The following is a 22,552-nucleotide window of genomic DNA, read 5'->3' on the forward strand; positions in this document are numbered from 1 at the left end:
CCCCAGTGCCCCGCCTTTCTGCAGAGGTCACTTCCACAGCATCATGGGCCATTTCAGAAGTGATCTTGCTCACAGCACTACAAGGGCTGTTTTTCCCTTTGTCCCCACTGGGTGGATAGATTGAATGATGAAGACATTTGCTTCCACCTTCCAACTTCTCCTTGATTTTCTTATGGGCCATCTGGATCACCAGAGGAGATAGTCGGTTGACACAGAAGGAAGGGTCATCCGTAGAACATTCTCCATCAGGGGAGATAACTGCCCTCTGATTGCTAGGAGATTTGGCTGGTGAGGTGGAAGGACTCTGGTTATTGCTGGTGTTTTTGGACGCTGTCATTTCCAGATGTTGGCCTTGAGGTCCTTTGGCCACGTAATCCATTTTCAGTTGATCGGCATAGAATCTGTAGCAGTTCCCAGAGGGCAGTTTGTGACATTTGCCCTCTGTGTCTCCTAGTTTATGTCTACAGCTGGAGGATGAGGGGCTAAGTGCATGTTGGAAACACAAGGTGTACTTCTGAAGATCACTGAGTAGACGATTGAGGACACTTCCAGGATTAGAAGGAGCTCGTTTGAAAAGGCACACTATCTCCATCTAAAAAAAGAAGACCTATCCATAAGACTTTAGGTAGGCTACTTCTTTCCCCTATTGTATTTAGAAGATATATCTTCTAAGTTGCACAGATTAGGGATTTGGCCTTTAGTATTTGCATGGGCGCGTAACACACAATTATATCCATTAATACATGTTCAAGCACAAGTGGCAGCAACAAAAGCTCAGAGTAGATACATTTGTACACTTAACTATATACAAGTGTTATCAATATGTTTGCCAACTTCATCTGAGTATGTGTGCTTATTTCAATACATGTCAAAAATATGTCAGTGTCTCTGTCGTGTGTGTATATGCACATCAATATATCAATTCATGAGTGTGAACATGTGTCAGTCTGTACTGTTAGTGTGTGAAAATGTGCCTGTGTGTATGTGTGTGCATATATGTATGTCAATGCACATGTGTGATGTCACCGTGTGTAAGCATGTGTCATAATGTGCTGACATCATACCCATTGTATATGTCAACTGTATAGGCCAGCATGTGCATGTTAGTATGTATATTTTGTACATGTGTGTGAATGTAAAAATATGAGTGTGTATATCAGTGTGTCTCTGAATATGAAAATAAGCAAGTGTCGAGTTGAGAGAGCTGCATATGTGTTTGTGATATAAATCCAGTAGCATGTATCATGCAGTTATAAACGTATTTATGTTGAAGCATACATTCAGGTATTAGCATACATACTCATCAATATATTAATATATAATTAATGTATAATATATTAATAAATATGTATGTTAAAAATGAATATGTATAAATAGGTGATTGTATAATGACTGTGTATATCGATATGTTAGGTATCAGTTTATGTTATATTTATATACTATGTCAATGATTGATGTATGTCAGTGTTGCATACACACTGGCATTTGAGTGTGTCTGTGAGTACATGAGTGGGGATGTCACTGCATTTGTGTCAATATGTGTATCAGTGTACACAAACATGTGCATTAGTTAATGTGTCACTTTGTTTAAGTTTGTATGTGTGTGTATCAACATGAGGTATATTTATAAGTGAGTATGCCTGTACCTGAGTCTGCATGGTCTGTTTTGATCAAGGCTTGTGTGTATCAATGTGAGTGTGTGTTTATGCATAGTGTGCTTGGAGGTATATATAAATGTTTATGTGTATCACATGTGGGCACATTAGTGTGTCTGACTCTGTATAACTGTATATCTTTGCATATGTGTGTAAGTCATTGTTATGACTAGATGACTATACATAAGTTTGTTATTTCAATGCTTGTGTGTGTTTGTCAGTGTCACATGTAGCCAGGCATGTGTGTGGCCTGGCTACAAATTATTATAAATTATTTTATAAATTATTTTTTGTTAATGTATATACATGTATATATCTATGTGTGTGTCACTTTGTGTAAACGTATATGTGTATATCTATACTTGTGACTGTGTATGCCCACGTTTGGATATGTGTATACATATTGTGTACACATCCACACAGCACTAAGTACCATTGCCCTCTTTGCTCCATTCATTGCTTCATCACCATGAATTCCTGGAAACGTGAGGTCATAATAAGGTCCACTTTTTGCAAATGGGCTTAAGTTACAATCAAGGAGACCTGCATTGTGTGTAGTAAATATGGGCTCCTCTTTTAAAAACAAACACCAGAGACTGGTACAAGATGGCAGAGTAGAAGGACGTGCTCTCAATCTCTCTTGCGAGAACACCAGAATCACAACTAACTGCTGAACAATCATCGACAGGAAGACACTGGAACTCACCAAAAAGATACCCCACATCCAAAGACAAAGGAGAAGCCACAATGAGATGGTAGGAGGGGCACAATCACAATAAAATCAAATCCCATAACTGCTGGGTGGGTGACTCACAAACTGGAGAACACTTATACCACAGAAGTCCACCCACTGGAGTGAAGGTTCTGAGCCCCATGTCAGCCTCCCGAACCTGCAGGTCCGCAATGGGAGGAGGAATTCCTAGAGAATCAGACTTTGAAGGCTAGTGGGATTTGATTGCAGGACTTCGACAGGACTGGGGGAAACAGAGACGCCACTCTTGGAGGGCACACACAAAGTAGTGTGCGCATAGGGAACAAGGAAGGAGCAGTGACCCCATGGGAGACTGAACCAGACCTACCTGCTAGTGTTGGAGGGTTTCCTGCAGAGGCGGGGGGTGGCTCTGTCTCACCATGAGGACAAGAACACTGGCAGCAAAAGTTCTGGGAAGTACTCCTTGGCGTGAGCCCTCCCAGAGTCCGCCATTAGCCCCAACAAAGAGCCCGGGTAGGCTCCAGTGTTGGGTCGCCTCAGGCCAAACAACCAACAGGGAGGGAACCCAGCCCCACCCATCAGCATTCAAGCAGATTAGAGTTTTACTGAGCTCTGCCCACCAGAGCAACAGCCAGGTCTACCCACCACCAGTCCCTCCCATCAGGAAACTTACACAAGCCTCTTAGATAGCCTCATCCACCAGAGGGCAGACAGCAGAAGCAAGAAGAACTACAATCCTGCAGCCTGTGGAACAAAAACCACATTCACAGAAAGAGAGACAAGATGAAAAGGCAGAGGGCTATGTACCAGATGAAGGAACAAGATAAAACCCCAGAAAAACAACTAAATGAAGTGGAGATAGGCAACCTTCCAGAAAAAAGAATTCAGAATAATGATAGTGAAGATGATCCAGGACCTTGGAAAAAGAATGCAGGCAAAGATCGAGAAGATGCAAGAAATGTTTAACAAAGACTGAGAAGGATTAAAGAACAAACAAACAGAGATGAACAATACAATAACTGAAACGAAAACTACACTACAAGGAATCAATAACAGAATAACTGAGGCAGAAGAACGGATAAGTGACCTGGAAGACAGAATGGTGGAATTCACTGCTGCAGAACAGAATAAAGAAAAAAGAATGAAAATAAATGAAGACAGCCTAAGAGACCGCTGGGACAACATTAAGCGCAACAACATTCGCATTATAGGGGTCCCAGAAGGAGAAGAGAGAGAGAAAGGACCCGAGAAAATATGTGAAGGGATTATAGTCGAAAACTTCCCTAACACGGGAAAGGAAAGAGCCACCCAAGTCCAGCAAGCACAGAGAGTCCCATAAGGATAACCCAAGGAGAAACATGCTGAGACACATAGTAATCAAACTAGCAAAAATTCCATATCTGACAGTGGTGTGCAAGCGTAATTGCTTTGAACTTTATGCTACCCAACAGCCTGGGTAATCTCTTAGACAACAGGGTAGGGCAACTACAGTTTTTGGTTGTTGTGGATTCGCTCTTCTTCATATCCTCTTTCTTCATTGTTGGACACTGGGCAATGTGGGGCACACAAGTCCATTACAAGCCAGCAAAGAACATTGCAAAGGATCTTGCTTATAAGCCCATATCTTTGTTAAGATAAGCATAGCAAGATTTTTTGCAGTAGGTACCTGAAATTAGGAGAGGGCATTCTGAGCCTCTGTGATAGTGTCATTGTGAGCTCCCTGAGCATTGAACTTACTGTGACTGTGAGCTTAGGTCTGTGTTCTCTAGAATATCATAATATTTAAATTTTGGGTCTGTTTGACAATAGTTCTCTTACTGTCTCTGAACCAGAGTCCTCAGATTCAGCATTGGGCTCTGGGAATGAGAAAGGGTAGACTCAGAGACTAAGTCTATACCTTAGGTGAGTCTTGCTTCTCAGTATCCTTGATCACAATAATTTCTTCTTCTTCCAGACTCCCCAGGTTTAAGTCACCTCTTGAATTGGAACCAGCAGCATCCTATGGAATTAAAGGGCAAGATTCTTGTGAGAAGTTGCTTTTTGAGACTTCTCCAAGCTGACCTGCTAGGCTACTACTTCAAAGCATGAATGTCATGTCTCCTATTATCCCCTTTCTTTCTGAAGGAAAAGTAGGCTTGTAAGGCTAGCTAGTCTTTGAAGAATGAGATAAAGCTCCCTCTACAAATTACTACTCCCTCCCACCCCACTGAAGGTATTCACAAAGCCATCAGTCTCAGGAACCATATTCCATTAAACATCAACCTTTTGGAAAGGGTTCCCCCCCCCAAATTTTCTGACATGCTGTCTTCCATGCTTTCACTCTTTTAGCCCTACCAGCAACCTAAGTGGCTTATAAAATGAGATTTGGTATCAAGAATGACAGTAAATTCGGAACCAGGGATCATGGGCTCATGAGAATGATGGCTTCCCACCTGAGTCCCCGTCACCTTTCCACCCTCTACCACAACCTTTCCCTTTCCTCATGCTGAAACTGATAACCCTTCTCAGCATCTTCCCACCCATTCCAACTCTGAGGGAAGCAGAGAGTACCCACCTTAGAATCTTTATCTTCCATGTTGAGGGTGGACACATCAACAAAGCATATCTGCATCAAATTAAGATGGTGAATTTAGAAAAATTCTAGAGAAAAGGCCTTAATTTCTCTGTGAGATGACAGTAGCACCTACCTTATCGGGTTCTTGTGAGGATTGATTGAGATAGTGCATGTAAAGGTTTAGTACAGTGCCTAGACATAGTTAAGTACTCAATAAACCATAGACAAATGATTTTTATTAGGCAGACAGAACCTTTTTTAATTTTTGAATTTTATTTTATTTATTTATTTTATACAGCAGGTTCTTATTAGTCATCAATTTTATACACATCACTGTATACATGTCAATCTCAATCGCCCAATTCAGCACACCACCATCCCCACCCCCCCACGGCTTTCCCCCCTTGGTGTCCATACGTTTGTTCTCTACATCTGTGTCTCAACTTCTAGGCAGACAGAATCTTAATGTTACTATGCTTCCTAAATGAGAACACCTACCTGTGAGAGAGAAAGAGGCCCAAAATACAATATCCACATTTATTGAGAAAACTGAGAAGAGAGATGGCTTGCCCAACTGACACAGACTCAAAAGTGGAACTTGTATTAGAACTCAATTCCCCTGGCTCCCAGTTTGGAGCACTTTCTACTACATTAATGTTGCCAAAATGTGGTGTTTTTACTATTGATGACATAGAAGATTTTAAGTGGTACATGGATAAACATTTCTGTGTTTAATAGGTGCTTTATATTGTTATTCATTAGGAAAAATACATAGTTTGCCCTCCTGAAGGAGTCCAGCTTTAGGGTAGCTTACTGGTAGCTAGGCGACATTATTATGACTTCAGAGGTGTGAGATAATAGAGTCTGGTAACTAGGCAACCACCACCCCTGGCTCCCCTCAGTCTCCCCCACCAGCCTCCCCTCCTCAGCTCCTTCACATCACTCCTCATCTTGCCCCTCCCTTGAATTGCCCCTGTGTGATGTATGAGCATATTGGTCCCCCACAGACCTTACTGAGCTTGATTCCTTAGAGAAATCACAGTATCACTATCCATTAGTCTATCCTGGGCTCCAGGATATCTATACCCAAATGCCAAGCCTTTCTTGGTAGGAGTCATTTTGTATATTACCACTTTCTGGTCCTGATCGTGCTGTCCTATTGGGCTGTAGAGGTCTACCTTGCACATGCTCTTGTGGCTATGTAACCAGTCAATATTATTATCAGACATCTGGAAAGAGAAAGAAAATAAATCTGAAAGTCTTATATATGACTTTTAGAAACTGAATCAGTTTGAATAAGAATCCCTGAAGGGGTTTCTGAAACCCATCTCTGTTTCATATAGGTTTAGGCTAGGAACTGGTCAGGTAAGCCATGGGGGAAGGACACTCTGAAATGTTTGAACCTGATGATCAAGATCATTATCTTTTAGCTCAATCCATAGTCGTCTTTAATTTAGATTCCCCACACCAGGTATTTGGAACCATGGGAGTATCATATTGACTTGGGAACATGCCAGTCAGGAAAAATGACAGGCTGGGAAGTAAATTTAAAAGGAGGTCTAGAGACTGTGGGGTTAAATTTAGTGATTTACTTCTCCCCAACCCCATTAACTAAATCTCACCTGTATCCTCTTTTCTTTATCCACTCTTGGGTACCTTCAAAGAGTCAAGCTCACCTCATCCCCTTTAACTGAATTTTAGCTGCACCTAGTCTAATCCGAGTCTTTCTCATTACATTAAAGAAAGTGAAATTACTTACCACATAGGGCCACTAGAAAAGACTAAGGTCAATACCAGTAAAGTGAATAATTCTTTTTATTAAAACAACATATAGAACGAGTTTCTGAATACTGGGAACACTCAGTCTAATAGCCATAAGTATAACTAAGAGACAAATGTCTGCGGGAAGACCAGACCCTGATTCCATAGGACAAAGTTTATTTGAAAGAGAGAATAATCTCTGCCAACTTCCTTCAACCCCCCTGCCACCTCCCACCCCAGCCTGGAACTAAAAGTAAAAAGGAAATGGCAGAAGCCACTGACAGATTTTTCCCTATGTAAGACACATTTGGGAAGATACAGTTAAGAGCTCAGTAGAATTGTTTTGGTATCTGGGGTTGAATTTGATTTATCTTTAAAATTTAACAAGAGAAACCTTTTGGGCCAAGTATTAGAGGGCAGTTGAATTCCTTTCCCTTCACTTCCTTCAAAATTTAGACCCCTTTAACCTCTAGCTCCCTCCCTCCCTCCCCCTTCTTTCTGCCTTCTCTCCCCTTCTCTCCCTCAGCCCTTCCTTCCCTCTCTCTTCCTCCCTCCCTCCCTCCCTTCTCCCTCCCTCCCTCCCTTCCTCCCTCCCTTCCTCCCTCCCTCCCTCCCTCCCTCCATTCTCCCTCCTTCCCCCTCTCTCCCTCCCTTCCTCTCTCCCTCCCTCCTGCTGCCTCTCTCTTCCTCTCTCACTCTCAACATTTTAATAACAACTATCCTCTGATGGCTAGCCTTTCACAGGATACTACTACATTTAGACACTTTACTATTCCCCCTACCCCTCTCCATCTCATTCCCCCAGATCTTCTTGGACTCTCCCTTCAAAAATCTCTAGAAATCCCTGAAAAAAGTTTTAGGAAGAGGTTTTCCACATCCTCAGAAGAGGGAGTTTCTTTTTTTCAAGAGCTAGAGATCACTAGCCTAGAGAAAAAGAGGGGGAGGCATAGAGGTCCCTCATGTGATTTGGATATAGCCTCAGTCGAAATCCTAAAAAAAACTGTAAAAAATAAAATTTATGAACTTATTACCTTGATAATGAAGTTATTTTAGACTTTGGCTGAAAATGTGCCACCTAGAAGGGAGATGTGCCCCTTGAGATGGAAGTGGGCAATACCAAGTTCTTGGGCACCTGCTGCTGACTGCCACTCCCTCAGCTGTTGGATGAGACTGAGGGAGCCAGGCTCTCCTCACTGCTTCTGACCCTGGCACATGACAACAGGGTTTGTTGGGTCATAATGCCTGAAACCATAGCAACCTCAGCAAAGGGGGGGCAGGCTGGCAAACTCAGTAGCTCTTCTCATCAAAAGCACATCAGGCTGTCTGCTGTACATTTTTTCTGTTCTGTCTAGAAGGGTACACATATTTTGTTTACATTTTGTCCAGCTCACAACTCCTTAAGACCTCCCTTCTCATTACTCTTCAGGCTAGACTTCCAGAATAATCTAGTCATATTAGTTACCAGTGGCGGTCTGTATTTTTCATATACAGAATGACCACCAGCCTCTGTGAATAAAACAGTATTAATTTTCACATCTTAGGGTTTCCCTCTAGATATTTAGAGTTATGTGGCAAGAGATCTTTGGATTTATGTAGAAACAGAGAAATGTTAAAGTCCTTTCTGGGTATCCTGAATAAAAATATGAAAGTAGAAAGTTTGAGGCTGCCTTAGCAGCTTCTGTAGTTTCACCTCATCATCAAGACACCCCCTTGGCTAGTCAAAAAGAAGTCAGAAGATGCCCCTACCTTTGTAGTATCAGAGTAGGCTATTACGTAGGAACTTGGAATGATTTTTTCTTGTAAATTTGGATGCTGTGATGACCCTTCCAGTCTGACTCAAGATGTTGCTGCTTTCCTCAACCCTCCAAACTATCCTAAAGACTTGACTGCCAGTTGGTACCAGAACTTCTACTTCATGACATCATTCTTTCTATAGAGAACAGTGACAGCACAAAGACAGGGGTTCTATCCTTAGGATTCTGGATGTCTAAGTGGTCCAGCAAGCTTTGACCTTTATCATGAGACATAATTAGCCCCCCCAAAAGCCAATCCACTTAGGTCAGGGTCAGCCTTTCACAGACTCCTCAAGCCATGAAAAGACCTGAGCCCCACTTATTCTTTTGCGTTATGGTCAGTGCTAGATGGCTGGTTACAGTATTCCTTAAAGCATTATCCATTACACTTTGAGATGCCTTCAGTTTAGCCCCAGTTTGGAAACATTAGCCCATAACCAAATGCTCTCATTGTGCCCAAGTCTCATCTTGTTTTCTCCTTGTCCTTTCTTCACCTGCCTTCATGTTAACCTCGTGTGAATAACTGTATCTGAATTAAAAATCAGTTGAGATGACCACCTAAATCATAGAGTTTCATATCCTTGGTTCTACTTCCATTTCGTCTTTTATCTGTTACCCTAAAATTACATGTCTTAACCCTCCTGTACAATTTTGACCTTGTCAATTCATGGCATCAGAGACAAACAGAGCTGGACCTTTGTTAAAGGTGGCAAGACCTATTTTATTCAGGCTACTGAAGTAAGGGAGAGACTTCAGATGAACAGAGCTGAACTCCACTGAAACAAAAGGCTTTGTAAATGCTGGGGAGTGCTAAAGGAAAAGTGCTGAGGGAAGTTTTTGGGGTGGGAGGTTGATCAATGTGATCAGGGCATCTGTGTTTGCTAACTGGTACTTAACAAAGTTAGGTTCCTACCCTTTCATAGAGACTGAGAGATAGGGGCCCTATCTTTCTTGATGATTACATTTCAAAGGGATGACTCCCAGGTCTCTGAGAAAGCTTTTCCTGGGTTGTAGAAGAAACAGCTCAAAAGGACAGAGAAAGGATTTACAATCACAAGTTTTCTAAAGTAAATGTTCTGAGAAAAGGGAGGTCAGGGGGCTATAGTCAGGTTTTGGCTGGAATAAACAGTAAATTCTTTTGGCACTTTTGAACTTTCTCAGGCAGGCATTTTAAAGAGGCTGGGGTCATCATCCTAGGGACATGGCTTTGAGGTGACAGAAACTATGCTGGTGTTTGTTCAAGTCTCTTAATGTAGGGAGTGGATGGAATTGTGCTGAAAGTTGTAGTTCTTATAAGGCCAAGGTTGAGGTCTAGTTGAGAAGGCAGCTCAGAGGAGCCTGACTATATCAAATCATCATGTTGTACACCTTAAATATATACAATTTTTATTTAAAAATAAGTTTGGGTCAAGGAGGGAGGCTTTGTCAATGGTGATGAGTTAGAATACATAATATAGGACCAGCTTTTCCTATACAACCCATTTGTCAAGGGGAACTTTTGATGATTAAAGAAAAAGTTGGAGCTCCTGTGTCTGGCTCATGTCTGTGGAATAAGAAGCAAAGAAAGAAAATGTTTATTTATTCTTCAATCACAAGAATGTATACCCCTAAGATAAAAACAAATAGACAACAGCCACCAAAAAACCAAAAAACCTCTGTCTCTCAGCCCAGAAGGGAACAACTGTGATCCTGGCCTGGAAGATGTCTTACCATATCCCCGAACTGACAAAGGGGGAACTATTATGGATGATTAGAGGCCTGTCCCTTGGCACCCCAATCCTGTCCTCTTGGAGGCTAACCAGGAGCAAACAAGAGCAGCATTTGAATTGGATGGCAAACCAATAATGAAATGTAAGGAAGCTTAGTCATAGGTTACGGTGTATCCACTGCCTCTTCTTTCTCGCTGCTGAAGCTCTCAGACTGGCCTGTACTGACTAGAGATGGGGATAGATGGGGGAGAAGGGATATCCAAAGAGTTAAAAGAGGGAATATGGGGGCTTCCCTGGTGGCGCAGTGGTCAAAAATCCACCTGCCAATGCCGGGGACATGGGTTCGAGCCCTGGTCTGGGAAGATCCCACATGCCACGGAGCAAGTAAGCCCGTGCGCCACAACTACTGAGTCTGCGCTCTAGAGCCTGTGAGCCACAACTACTGAGCCCACATGCCACGACTACTGAAGCCCGTGCGCCTGGAGCCCGTGCTCCGCAACAAGATAAGCCACCGTAATGAGAAGCCCGTGCACCACAATGAAGAGTAGCCCCTGCTTGCTGCAACCAGAGAAAGCCCGTGTGCTGCAACGAAGACCCAACGCAGCCAAAAACAAACAAACAAACAGATAAACAAATAAATAAAAAGAAGGAATATGCTATGTTAGTGTGCGAGTATGTGTGAAGTAGTATGCACTTAGGTTAACCTTTAAGAGCCAAACACAGAGATGTTAAACACAGAAGCTTTGGTTATCATTTTTTCCCCTAATCATCATCCATTTCCTAACCTTGTTTATTCTACCCAAACATCTCTTCCACACAAACTTGTGAATAATTATACAAGTCAAGACTTTAAATATGCTTTCAGTTTGCATTTGGTTTGGAAGAGCTATTAAGATAATAAAAATGGGACCTGTATCTGTAATGTAATTATTATGAATAATGGCAAAATGAAATTTAAATGAGTTGAATGATCAGCCTACATGAAATCACTTTCTGCCTGTTAGTCCCACTAAGGATCTTCCAGACTCAGATTTAGCCTACCTAATTTAGTTCATGTGATGACACAGTGACCATTTGGAAAATGGGCCGTGATGCTAATGATTATCAGACATGATTTATTGTGGACCAATGCAAATGGGAACTCCACTTCTTTTTCTCCTGAATTGTTTTCCAGCCATGAGAATACACAATGTCATTTAGAGTAGCTTCGTGCAACCACACTAAAGTGAAAAATTAAATAGCTATTCTGAACATCTCGGCAATGGTGCTGCATAATTACTTCTGTCAAGTATTTATGTTATGTCTGTACTGTGCATATCTGTCTGTCCTTTCCTATGAGTGATTGAAGCAGTGGAGGGAGAAAATAAAAGACTCTTTAAAAGCTATAAACATTCTCATTTTTTGAATTTCAGAGGGCAGTTGTTAAAGGAAAGCAGACTCAGATATGTTGGGATTTCCTTTTAGGTAGGGACTAAATTAGGCAGCTAAGATCTGTTCTATTGCCTTGTAGAAAATGACTTACAGCTATTTTTGAAGGATGGGCTTGGCTTGGCAGTGGCCATTTCTAGTCAGGCCCCTCCCTCTTATAATTGTGAAATGTCCCTCCTGTGATTTCCTAGAACATTTGTTTATCATCTGTATAATTCATCTAATATCGGCTAGATCTGGCCTCCTAGAGTTAATTAACTTTCCCTATCCCTGGATCACCTACATTGAAAGGCTGGAGGGCAGGTTTTCTGTCTCTTTCATTGTGTCTGCCACACTACTGGGCACACAGCTGGGCTCAAGAAACAAATGATGGCTTTGGAATTTCAGGCAGGAAACAAGTCAGAAGCCACATAATCATGGAATCTGTAATAATGACAAAAAACTTGGTTAGCTATTTGAGGGGGCAGCCTTCTTCTTCGAGCAATAATTCTTACACTTCAGCGTGCATCAGAATCACCTGAAGGGCTTGTTAAAACATTTGCGGAGCTCCCAGGATCAAGAGGGTAACGTACCGGAAAGGGGCATGAAAGTTCTGCGTACACCTATCCCCACCCCATACTTTGCCCTGTGCATCCCTTCTTTTTGGTTGTTCCGGAGTTACAAACCAGTAAATGTTAAGTAAAGTGTTAAAAAAAACAAAAACTAAAAGCAGATAGTTGGGCCCCAACCCACAGTTTCTAATTCTGCAGGTCTGGAATGGGGCCTGAAAATTTGTTTGGTACTGTGTTTTGTATGCAATTATCTCATTTAATTCTCACACAATCTTCTGAAATAGGTACTATTTCGATTCCGATTTTATGAATGGGTAGCTGGAGCAGAGAGGCCATTTGGTTGGTGGTCTGGCACTGGCCACTACCATCATCTTGGAGGGGGTGTCTGTGTGTGTGTGTGAGCAGAGATTAGTAGGCCTTTTCTTTCTTCTCGGGTCCAAAGATGCAGAAGAGAAATTCCCTGAGAAGAAGAGTATCGAGGGTACCTACTCTGATCTTTTGGCCCCATCTGGTGGCTTCAGGTCTGACTGAACCAAGTGCTGCTCCGTTATCTCCCCCTGCTGGTGAGAATGGTGGGGTCCAACCAGCGGCCTCGGAGATCGCTTTTCCTGAGGCGTTTTTTTCTGAAGGCGGTTATACTGAGGAGATTATTCTGAGGCGGTTAGTACCTCCCCCACCCAACCCCCAGCCCCTCTTCCGTGTGTGCTTGTTTTCTTTGTTTTGTTTTTTTTCCGTTTCTGATCGGTGGGGAGCTCCTATCCAATGTATAGCATTTATTCCAATCCCTCTGTGGCTTGTTAAAGGTACAACATATTTTTCTAGGTATTAAAAGAGCCTTTTGCCTTATATATATAAACATATAAATATATAATTATATCCCGTGTCAGAGCCGGAGATGTTGCTGAGGGAACTCGGCTGTTAATCGGATTTTTTTTTTTCCTGTCAAACCCACAAACTTGTCTCGAACATCTGACAAAAAGATACTTAAATACTTAAATATTTAAATACTTAAATTATTAACTGGTGACAGAGTTTTTACCCTTCCCTCCAGATTGTATCATTATCAGCGAGTGAATGTTTTAAACAAAGACCGTGGAGGAGAGGAAGGGGATCTGGGAGCACGAAGCCTCTCAGGTTCCCTCACAGCCCTTGTAGCGGGTCCCCACCTCCCCCAACAAGCACACTTAAGGATCATTAAAATAGGATGAAGACTACCCTAAAATAGGATAAAGACTGCCCTAGTCTTCAGCTTTGCGGTGTAGTGTGGCCCCGTGGGGCTATCAGGGTTAGACCTTCTGTGCCTGTCGCTTTCAAATCAAGATGGCAATGGGGGTAATGAGTTCCTGTGGCCACTAGGAGGTCGCAGCTGCTTGGGAAACGTGTTTGCACACAGTACAAAGATCACCCCCCCCCCCGTACACGAGCCCACGTTGCCAAGGCGTTCCTCAAATTCAAAGGGAAATTGGTGAGTCCTTCCTGCTAGAATCACTCCCCATCCTAAAAACTGCATGTTTGTGTATATTATATTTATTGATGTATTTCCTTAATGGCCCTATCATAAAGATGTGTATAGGTTCAAGGAAAGCAGTGACTGTCCAACTCTGTAGAGAACCTAACAGGGCCTCATGTACTTAGCCACTCAGTAATCAGTAATCACTTTTGGTGATGTCGGAGTGATTATGACAATAGTGACGGTGTTACAATAATCACTCAGCATGTGTCCTCTGAAGTTCTTCTTAGTTTTATATTCACCTTGCTTTGGGGCTTATCACACTCTGCCTTGTGTTATAGTTATTTCATTAGGAGCTTTATCTTTCCAAATACAGAAATGCTTGAGGAGAATGACTGTTTTACTCATTTTCATTTACCCTGCAAGAAATAGTACTAGGTTGGTCTATATTAGTGAGTGCTTAAGGATATTTACATAACTGAAAATTAGTGTGTACACCTGAAACTAATATAATGTTATATGTCAATTCTATCTCAGTAAGAAAAGAAAGACAATCATTGGTAATGGTTGTTCAAGAATTGCTATGCCCAGAACCATACAGAAGTGCCTGGCCACGGCCAAGAATACTGGATCATGTTGGTCCAAACTGCCTGGCTTATTTCAATACCTTCCTAACTGGTTCCACTGAGTTTTTCCCTTGCCACTCTTCAACAGAATATTTTTAGAAGAACAATATATTTTATTAACTACTGTTATTTTTTATAACAGCTTTATTGAAATGTATTTCAAATACCATGTAATTCACCTAACGTGTACAATGCAATGATTTTTAGTATACTCACAGAGTTGTGCAACCATCATCATCATAAATTTTAGAACATTTTCATCACCAAAAAAAAGAAACCTCATACCCTTTAGCTATCACACCTCAGCTCCCCCAACCGTATACCTCCTCAGCCTTAGGCAGCCACTATTCTACTTTCTGTCTCTATAGATTTGCCTATTTTGAACATTTAATATGTGGAACCATACAATATGTGGTCTTTTGTAACTGATTTCCTTCACTTAGCATAACTTTTCCCAGTCAAGAGTTGTGACAACATGTGTGAAATGCTGTTTTGTGAAGGAAGCTCATTAGAGACTCAGTCATGCAGAAACCCTCTGCTATAGCACATACCAATAAGTCCAGAGTCCCAGGAGGAAAGCTGGTGTTCATCAGAAACCATGTTGTTTGCACAAACAGTTAAGTACAGTGAGCTATTCTTATCAGTTAGGGTGGTGGGAACCCTCCCCAAATTCAAGTTGCCAGATCCTAGCCAAGGGCCAAACTTGCCAGCAGGATTTTCAATTGATAGCATTCTCAGGCCTGCTATGTTAACTCTTTTCTATACAGATTTTGATAGGGATTGCATTGATTCTGTAGATCAATTTGAGGAGAATTGCCATCTTAATATTAAGTATTTCAACCAATGAACATGGGATGTCTTTTCATTTATTTAGATCTTTAATTTCTCTCAGTGATGTTTTGTAGTTTTCAGTGTGCAAGTCTTCTTTTTTTTAACATCTTTATTGGAGTATACTTGCTTTACAATGGTGTGTTAGTTTCTGCTTTATAACAAAGTGAATCAGTTATACATATACATATCTTCCCATATCTCTTCCCTCTTGTGTCTCCCTCCCTCCCACTCTCCCTATCCCAACCCTCTGGATGGTCACAAAGCACCGAGCTGATCTCCCTGTGCTATGCGGCTGCTTCCCACTAGCTATCTATTTTACCTTTGATAGTGTATATATGTCCATGCTACTCTCTCACTTCGTCCCAGCTTACCCTTCCCCCTCCCCATGTCCTCAGGTCCATTTTCTAGTAGGTCTGCGTCTTTATTCCTGTCCTGCCCCTAGGTTCTTTATAACCTTTTTTTCCCCTTAGATTCCATATATATGTGTTAGCATACAGTATTTGTTTTTCTCTTTCTGACTTACTTCACTCTGTATGACAGACACCAGGTCCATCCACCTCACTGCAAATAACTCAATTTCGCTTCCTTTTATGGCTCAGTAATATTCCATTGTATACGTGGGCCACATCTTCTTTATCCATTCATCTGTCGATGGACACTTAGGTTGCTTCCATGTCCTGGCTATTGTAAATAGAGCTGCAGTGAACATTGTGGTACATGACTCTTTTGGAATTATGGTTTTCTCAGAGTATATGCCCAGTAGTGGGATTGCTGGGTCGTATGGTAGTTCTATTTTTAGTTTTTTAAGGAACCTCCATACTGTTCTCCATAGTGGCTGTATCAATTTACATTCCCACCAACAGTGCAAGAGGGTTCCCTTTGCTCCACACCCTCTCCAGCATTTATTGTTTGTAGATTTTTTTGATGATGGCCACTCTGACCGGTGTGAGGTGATACCTCGTTGGAGTTTTGATTTGCATTTCTCTAATGATTAGTGATGTTGAGCATTCTTTCATGTGTTTGTTGGCAATCTGTATATCTTCCTTGGAGAAATGTCTATTTAGGACATCTGCCCATTTTTGGATTGGGTTGTTTGTTTATTTGATATGGAGCTGCATGAGCTGCTTGTCAATTTTGGAGATTAATCCTTTGTCAGTTGCTTCATTTGCAAATATTTGCTCCCATTCTGAGGGTTGTCTTTTCCTCTTGTCTATGGTTTCTTTTGCTACGCAAAAGCTTTTAAGTTTCATTAGGTCCCATTTGTTTATTTTTGTTTTTATTTTTATTACTCTGGGAGGTGGGTCAAAAAGGATCTTGCTGTGATTTATGTCATAGCGTGTTCTGCCTATGTTTTCCTCTAAGAGTTTTATAGTGTCTGGCCTTACATTTAGGTCTTTCATCCATTTGGAGTTTATTTTTGTGTATGGTGTTAGGAAGTGTTCTAATTTCATTCTTTTACATGTAGTTGTCCAGTTTTCCCAGCACCACTTATTGAAGAGGCTGTCTTTTCTCCATTGTATATCCTTGCCTCCTTTATCAAAGATAAGGTGACCATATGTGCGTGGGTTTATCTCTGGGCTTTCTATCCTGTTCCATTGATCTGTATTTCTGTTTTTGTGCCAGTATCATACTGTCTTGATTACTGTAGCTTTGTAGTAGAGTCTGAAGTCAGGGAGCCTGATTCCTCCAGCTCCATTTTTCTTTCTCAAGATTGCTTTGGCTATTCAGGGTCTTTTGTGTTTCCATACAAATTGTGTACCTTTTTGTTCTAGTTCTGTGAAAAATGCCATTGGTAGTTTGATAGGGATTGCATTGAATCTGTAGATTGCTTTGGGTGGTATAGTCATTTTCACAATGTTGATACTTCCAATCCAAGAACATGGTATATCTCTCCATCTGTTTGTATCATCTTTAATTTCTTTCATCAGTGTCTTATAGTTTTCTGCATACAGGTCTTTTGTCTCCTTAGGTAGGTTTATTCCTATGTATTTTATTCTTTTTGCTCCAATGGTAAATGGGAGTGTTTCCTTAATTTCTCTTTCAGATTTTTCATCATTAGTGTATAGGAATACAAGAGATTTCTGTACATTAATTTTATATCCTGCTACTTTACCAAATTCATTGATTAGCTCTAGTAGTTTTTTGGTGGCATCTTTAGGATTCTCTCTGTATAGTGTCATGTCATCTGCAAACAGTGACAGCTTTACTTCTTCTTTTCCAATTCAGATTTGCATGTATCTTTTTGAGTTACTGTTGTTGTTGTTTTTTTAATAGATATATACCCAGGAGTGGAATTGCTGGGTCATATGTTAGTTCTATTTTTAGTTTTTCGAGAAACCTTTATATTGTTTTCCACAGTGGCTGCACCAATTTACATTCCCACTAACAGTGTACTAGGGTTCCCTTTTCTCAACATCCTCACAAACACTTGTTATGTGTTGTCTTTTTGATGATAGCCATTCTGACAGGCGTGAGGTGGTATCTCACTGTAGTTTTGATTTATTATGCATTTCCCTGATGATTAGCAGTGTTGAGCATCTTTTCATGTACCTCTTGGCCATCTGCATTTCCCCTTTGGAAAAATGTCCATTCAGGTCTTCTGTCCCTTTTTTAATCAGAGTGTTTGTGTTTTTGATGTTGAGTTGTATATAGCTTTTTTAGTGCATGTTCTAGGTATTACATTATATATACACAACATATCACAATCTACTGGAGTTGACATTATCAGTTTTAGGAAGTCTAGAAACTTTTCCTCCCTTTACTCTCCTACATCTATATTATTGTTTTAAACATTTCCTCTACATACATTGAGAACCATATCAGACAGTTATACATTTTGCTATAACTGTCAGACATAATTGAGAAAGCAGCGTCAGAAGGAGTCTATTGTATCTACCTGTATTTTTACTCTTTCCACTGTTCTTTCTCCCTGATGTTACAAGATTCCTTCTATTACTATTTTTCCTACTTTGTAAACTTTCTATTCTTTTTTTAAAATTTTTTTTTATTTTTTTAATTTTTTTAAAATTTTTTAAAAAAATTTATTTATTTATTTATGGCTGTGTTGGGTCTTCGTTTCTGTGCGAGGGCTTTCTCTAGTTGTGGCAAGCGGGGGCCACTCTTCATCGCGGTGTGCAGGCCTCTCACTATCACGGCCTCTCTTGTTGCGGAGCACAGGCTCCAGACGCGCAGGCTCAGTAATTGTGGCTCACGGGCCCAGTTGCTCCGTGGCATGTGGGATCTTCCCAGACCAGGGCTCGAACCCGTGTCCCCTGCATTGGCAAGCAGATTCTCAACCACTGCGCCACCAGGGAAGCCCTAAACTTTCTATTCTTTTAAGGGGGGCATCCGAGAATGACTTGATTTCCCCTTCACTCCTGAAGGATATTTTACTTGGATATAGAATTCTGAGCTGACAGCTCTTTTTTTTTTAGTACTGGGAAAATATTGTCACCTTCTTCTGGCCTGCATGGTTTCTGATAAGAAATCTATTGTCATTCAACAAAATTTTGCTCTGTTAGAAAGGTGTCATTTCTCTCTTGCTGCTTTCAAGGTTTTTGTTTTGTTTTTTCTTTAGTTTTCAGAAGTTTGATTATGATGTGTCTTTGTTTGAATTTCTTTGGGTTTACCCTGTTTGGGGTTCACTTAGCTTCTTGAATCTGTAGGTTTATGTCTCTCTCAAATTTGGAAAACTTGCCTAAGTATTTTTGTAGGAAAGATTACCAGAAGTAGAATCTCTGGGTAAAAGCATTCAAACTTTAAAAATTCACTAGAGGGCTTCCCTGGTGGTGCAGTGGTTAAGAATCTGCCTGCCAATGCAGAGGACACGGGTTCGAGCCCTGGTCCGGGAAGATCCCACATGCCGCGGAGCAACTAAGCCCGTGTGCCACAACTACTGAGCCTGCGCTCTAGAGCCCGTGCGCCTAGAGCCCGTGCTCCACAACAAGAGAAGCCACTGCAATGAGAAGCCTGCACACTGCAATGAAGAGTAGCCCCCGCTCACCGCAACTAGAGAAAGCCCACATGCAGCAATGAAGACCCAATGCAGCCAAAAAAAGAAAAAAAAATTCACTAGATATTTTCAAATAACCCTCCCAAAGTTAGTGGAAGTTTTTATTTCTGCTGGCAATGAATAAAAATGCCTGTTTATGCACCCCTTTACCAACAGAAATTATGATTAATCTATTAAACCTTTGCCAATGTCCTAAACAAAACAATGCATTGCTGTTTTAATCTACATTTATTTTTAGTGAAATTGAGCATATTTTTATGTTTGTTGACCATTTGTATTTCTTCTCTAATTGTTCATTTTGTTGTCAAATTTTTTGATGGGTGGTTCATCTTTTTCTTGCTGATCATGCAATTCTCTTTGTACATTTTGGAAATTATTCCTTTGTCATTCGTGTTGACAATGTTTTTGGCCAGTTTGTTGTTAAGTTTTTTAACCCTGTTTTTGTTTTTGTTTACTTGTTTTGCCAAACAAAAATTAAAAATTTTTAGCTACTAATATTTATTGAGCCTGTTGCTATCTCTAGATTTTTGTCCTGTTTAGAAAGGTTTTTCTTTCTGCAAGGTTGTAAAAATTTTTAAAATATTTTGTCTAGTATTTCCATGGTTTCATTTTTCACAATTAAATCTTGGATCCATGTGAAATATATTTTCATGTAAAAGTGAGGTAGATAAGAGCAGATCTTTCCTATCAGGTTTTAATACAGGGATGTAGTGGGGAGGGGAAAGGAGAGTTCATGAAAGAGTTGTATGCCTGGGTGGAGGGAAATATTGGAAAATGGTAGAGTCAAAGGGCTGTCTCCTCTTTTCTTAGTGTTCCCTCTGAGTGCTACTCAAAGGAAAGGTTAAGTCCACTGGAGGTTTGAAAGTTGTGAGAAAAATTTTTTTTAATATTTGGAAAATTATAATGTTTACTCAGTAACTTTTTTGCTTTTGTGAAGAAGTGGAAAGAAACAGGAAAAATAAAATTGCTTGTTTTGTGATTTTTGTGTTGCTGTTGTTTTGGTGGATGGACCTTTTCCTCTTTTGACTAAAGAAGACTTGTTGTGACTTGTGTTAATACTATATTTCCTTTATAGTGCATCCCACTGGGACACTTGTCCACAGCGATGCCCCTTAAAGGAAGATACTCCTTTACTTGGTTAACAAATGTTAATATTTTTCAGCCATCTTTCAAGGAGGCAGGTATGGGGTAGTGCTTATGTATTTGGTCTCTGGAATCAGACTGCTTGGGTTTGAATCCCAATCCAATAGCTTACTTAGCTGTGCGATCTTGGGCAAGTTACTGAACTTCTCTGTACTTCAAGTTCCTCTTCTGCAAAACAGGGACATTAGCAACTCATTGTATTGTTGTGAGTGTCAGAACAGTGTCAAACATATTGTAAGCAATTGATAAATGTGAACTCTTCTTAATGCTAATCACTGGAGATAGAGCACAATAGGGGCAGTCCTTGCAGTTGTGGACCTTCCATTCTTGAGTGAGGAGGTAGGTTAAAAAATTACAAATAGCAATAATTACTCTAAAAGAAATGTAAGGACCTAAGTGGGAAGGAAATCTAAAAAAGAGTGGATATATGTATACATATGACTGATTCACTTTGCTGTACAGCAAGAAACTAACACAACATTGTAAAGCAACTATACTCCAATAAAAATTAAAAGAAAAAAGAAATGCAAGGGGCTGAGGTAAAATATTAGGGAGTGGGAGAAGAATCCTACTCTATATAACATGGTCAAGGAAGGCCTCTCTGAAGAGTGGATATTTAAGGTGAGACTTAAAGCATGATAAAAAAAAAAGTAATTTAAAGAAGAGAGGGAAGAATGTTTCTGACAGTGGGAACGTCATGTGCAAAGTTCCCGAGAAGAGGGATTTTCTGTATATTCAAAGTTTGGGAAGAAGATCATTATGGCTGGAATGGAGTAAATGAGAAAGAGAGTGGTATGAGACAAGGTTAGTGAGATAGGTGGGACTTGTAGGCCAGGGTAAGGAGTCTGGATTTTATTTTAAGTTCTGTGGGAAACCACAAAAGCAGGAGAGGGACATGATACATATTTTTTTTAAAAGACTGATCATATTGTATTGTATTTGCATTAGAGAAGAGCCAGATTGGAAAGGGGGAGAGCAGCTTGGAGGCTTTTGACTGTGGTCCAATCGAGAGACTATGGTTGTAGTGGAGATGGAGGGAAGTGGATGGATATAAAATATATTTTTGAGGTAGAATCAACAGGATTTGCTGAAGGATTGGATTTGGTAGGGTAAGGTGGTGGAAAAGAGTTTGAATCAAGGATGATACCCAGGTTTCTGGCTTGATTAACAGGCTTGATGTGGTACCAGTTTCTGAAATGGGGGACATTGGAGGAAGGATCAGGTTTGGTGAAGGTTGTGAATACGTTAAGTTTGAGGTGTCTATTAGACATCCAAGTGGAGATGTGGAGTAGTCATTTGGATTTATGAGTCTGGAGTTCAGGGCCAGCTTTTAGATGCTACTTAAAGTCATGGATCTGGATGTGATAACCTAGGGATATTAAAAAGAGAAGAGGGCCTGGGATCATGTGACTATTTTCCATTTAATGTAGAAGCTATGAGATACTAAAAGGAGAATGGACTAATAATAAGTGTAAAGATGTAGTTTAGTGGTAGAGTATCTGTTGTATATGCAGGACTTCCTAGGTTTTATTCCTGGCATCTCCATTCTCTCTTTCCCTCCTCAGAAGACAGGGCAGGGCTATACACTCTTCAAGTCTTTTGTCAGTTACTCATATATATATATTTTAGCTTCTGGAACAAGGCAGGTGCTCAATAATTATTTGTTGAATGAATGAATTAATGTAGGAATGAAATGAATGAGCATATCGGTTGTATTACTTGCTTTGCCACAATGTAGCACTGTGACTTTGGGCAGTTAGCAAGCTACAGTTTTGTTGTCTGTAAAACGGCAATAATAAAAGTACCTACCTTTTTGGACAGTGTTGAAAACAATTAAACAATTTGTAGCAATTAGCACAGAGCTAGCACTCAATTAATGTTAGCTACTATTAGCTCTCTGAACTTTGGGGGCTATCCATAAAATAAGGGCAATAATTTCTGCTCTGCTTCCCTCACAAAGGCCCGTTTTGGCCGCGCCGCGCGGGCTTGTGGGTCTTAGTTGCCTGACCAGGGATTGAACCTGGGCCAGGGCAGTGAAAGCGGCGAGTCCTAACCACTGGACCGCCAGGGAATTCCCAAAAGCTTATTAATATTAATGTTTTAATTCACTACATAATGCAGCGGCTCTCGCCATCCTCCAGCAGGATTATTTAAATGAAAACGAGTCTTTAAAGAGACCCAGTACTCCCGCTTGTCAGCCCAGCCCAGTGCAACCAGGGGTACAGGAAACCACGCCCCGTTGTGAAGTCAATTAGCTGCAGAGTTCAGTTTAAAAATACCCAGCCCCGCCCCTCCTTGCTAGGCGAGCTCAAGTCTCAACTGCACGC

The 22,552-nt window shown here is 40.8% G+C and overlaps 2 protein-coding genes across 2 annotated transcripts in view; one reads left to right on the top strand and one right to left on the bottom strand.

Annotated features, from left to right (window-relative positions):
* Positions 1 to 6,150, bottom strand: part of AKAP4 (A-kinase anchoring protein 4) — a 7,204-nt gene extending 1,054 nt beyond the window's left edge. Inside the window, exons 1-4 of the mRNA XM_057537636.1 lie at positions 6,052 to 6,150; positions 4,922 to 4,972; positions 4,265 to 4,366; positions 8 to 592 (exon numbers count right to left, since the gene is read on the bottom strand). Coding sequence (XP_057393619.1) covers positions 8 to 592; positions 4,265 to 4,366; positions 4,922 to 4,972; positions 6,052 to 6,150 — 837 coding nt within the window. The remainder of the gene's footprint in view (positions 1 to 7; positions 593 to 4,264; positions 4,367 to 4,921; positions 4,973 to 6,051) is intronic.
* Positions 1 to 22,552, top strand: part of CCNB3 (cyclin B3) — a 113,328-nt gene that overhangs the window by 21,807 nt on the left and 68,969 nt on the right. The gene's annotated exons all lie outside the window — the stretch shown is intronic.

This window comes from Balaenoptera acutorostrata, chromosome X (genome assembly GCF_949987535.1).
Source record: "Balaenoptera acutorostrata chromosome X, mBalAcu1.1, whole genome shotgun sequence".
NCBI classification, from domain to species: domain Eukaryota; kingdom Metazoa; phylum Chordata; class Mammalia; order Artiodactyla; family Balaenopteridae; genus Balaenoptera; species Balaenoptera acutorostrata.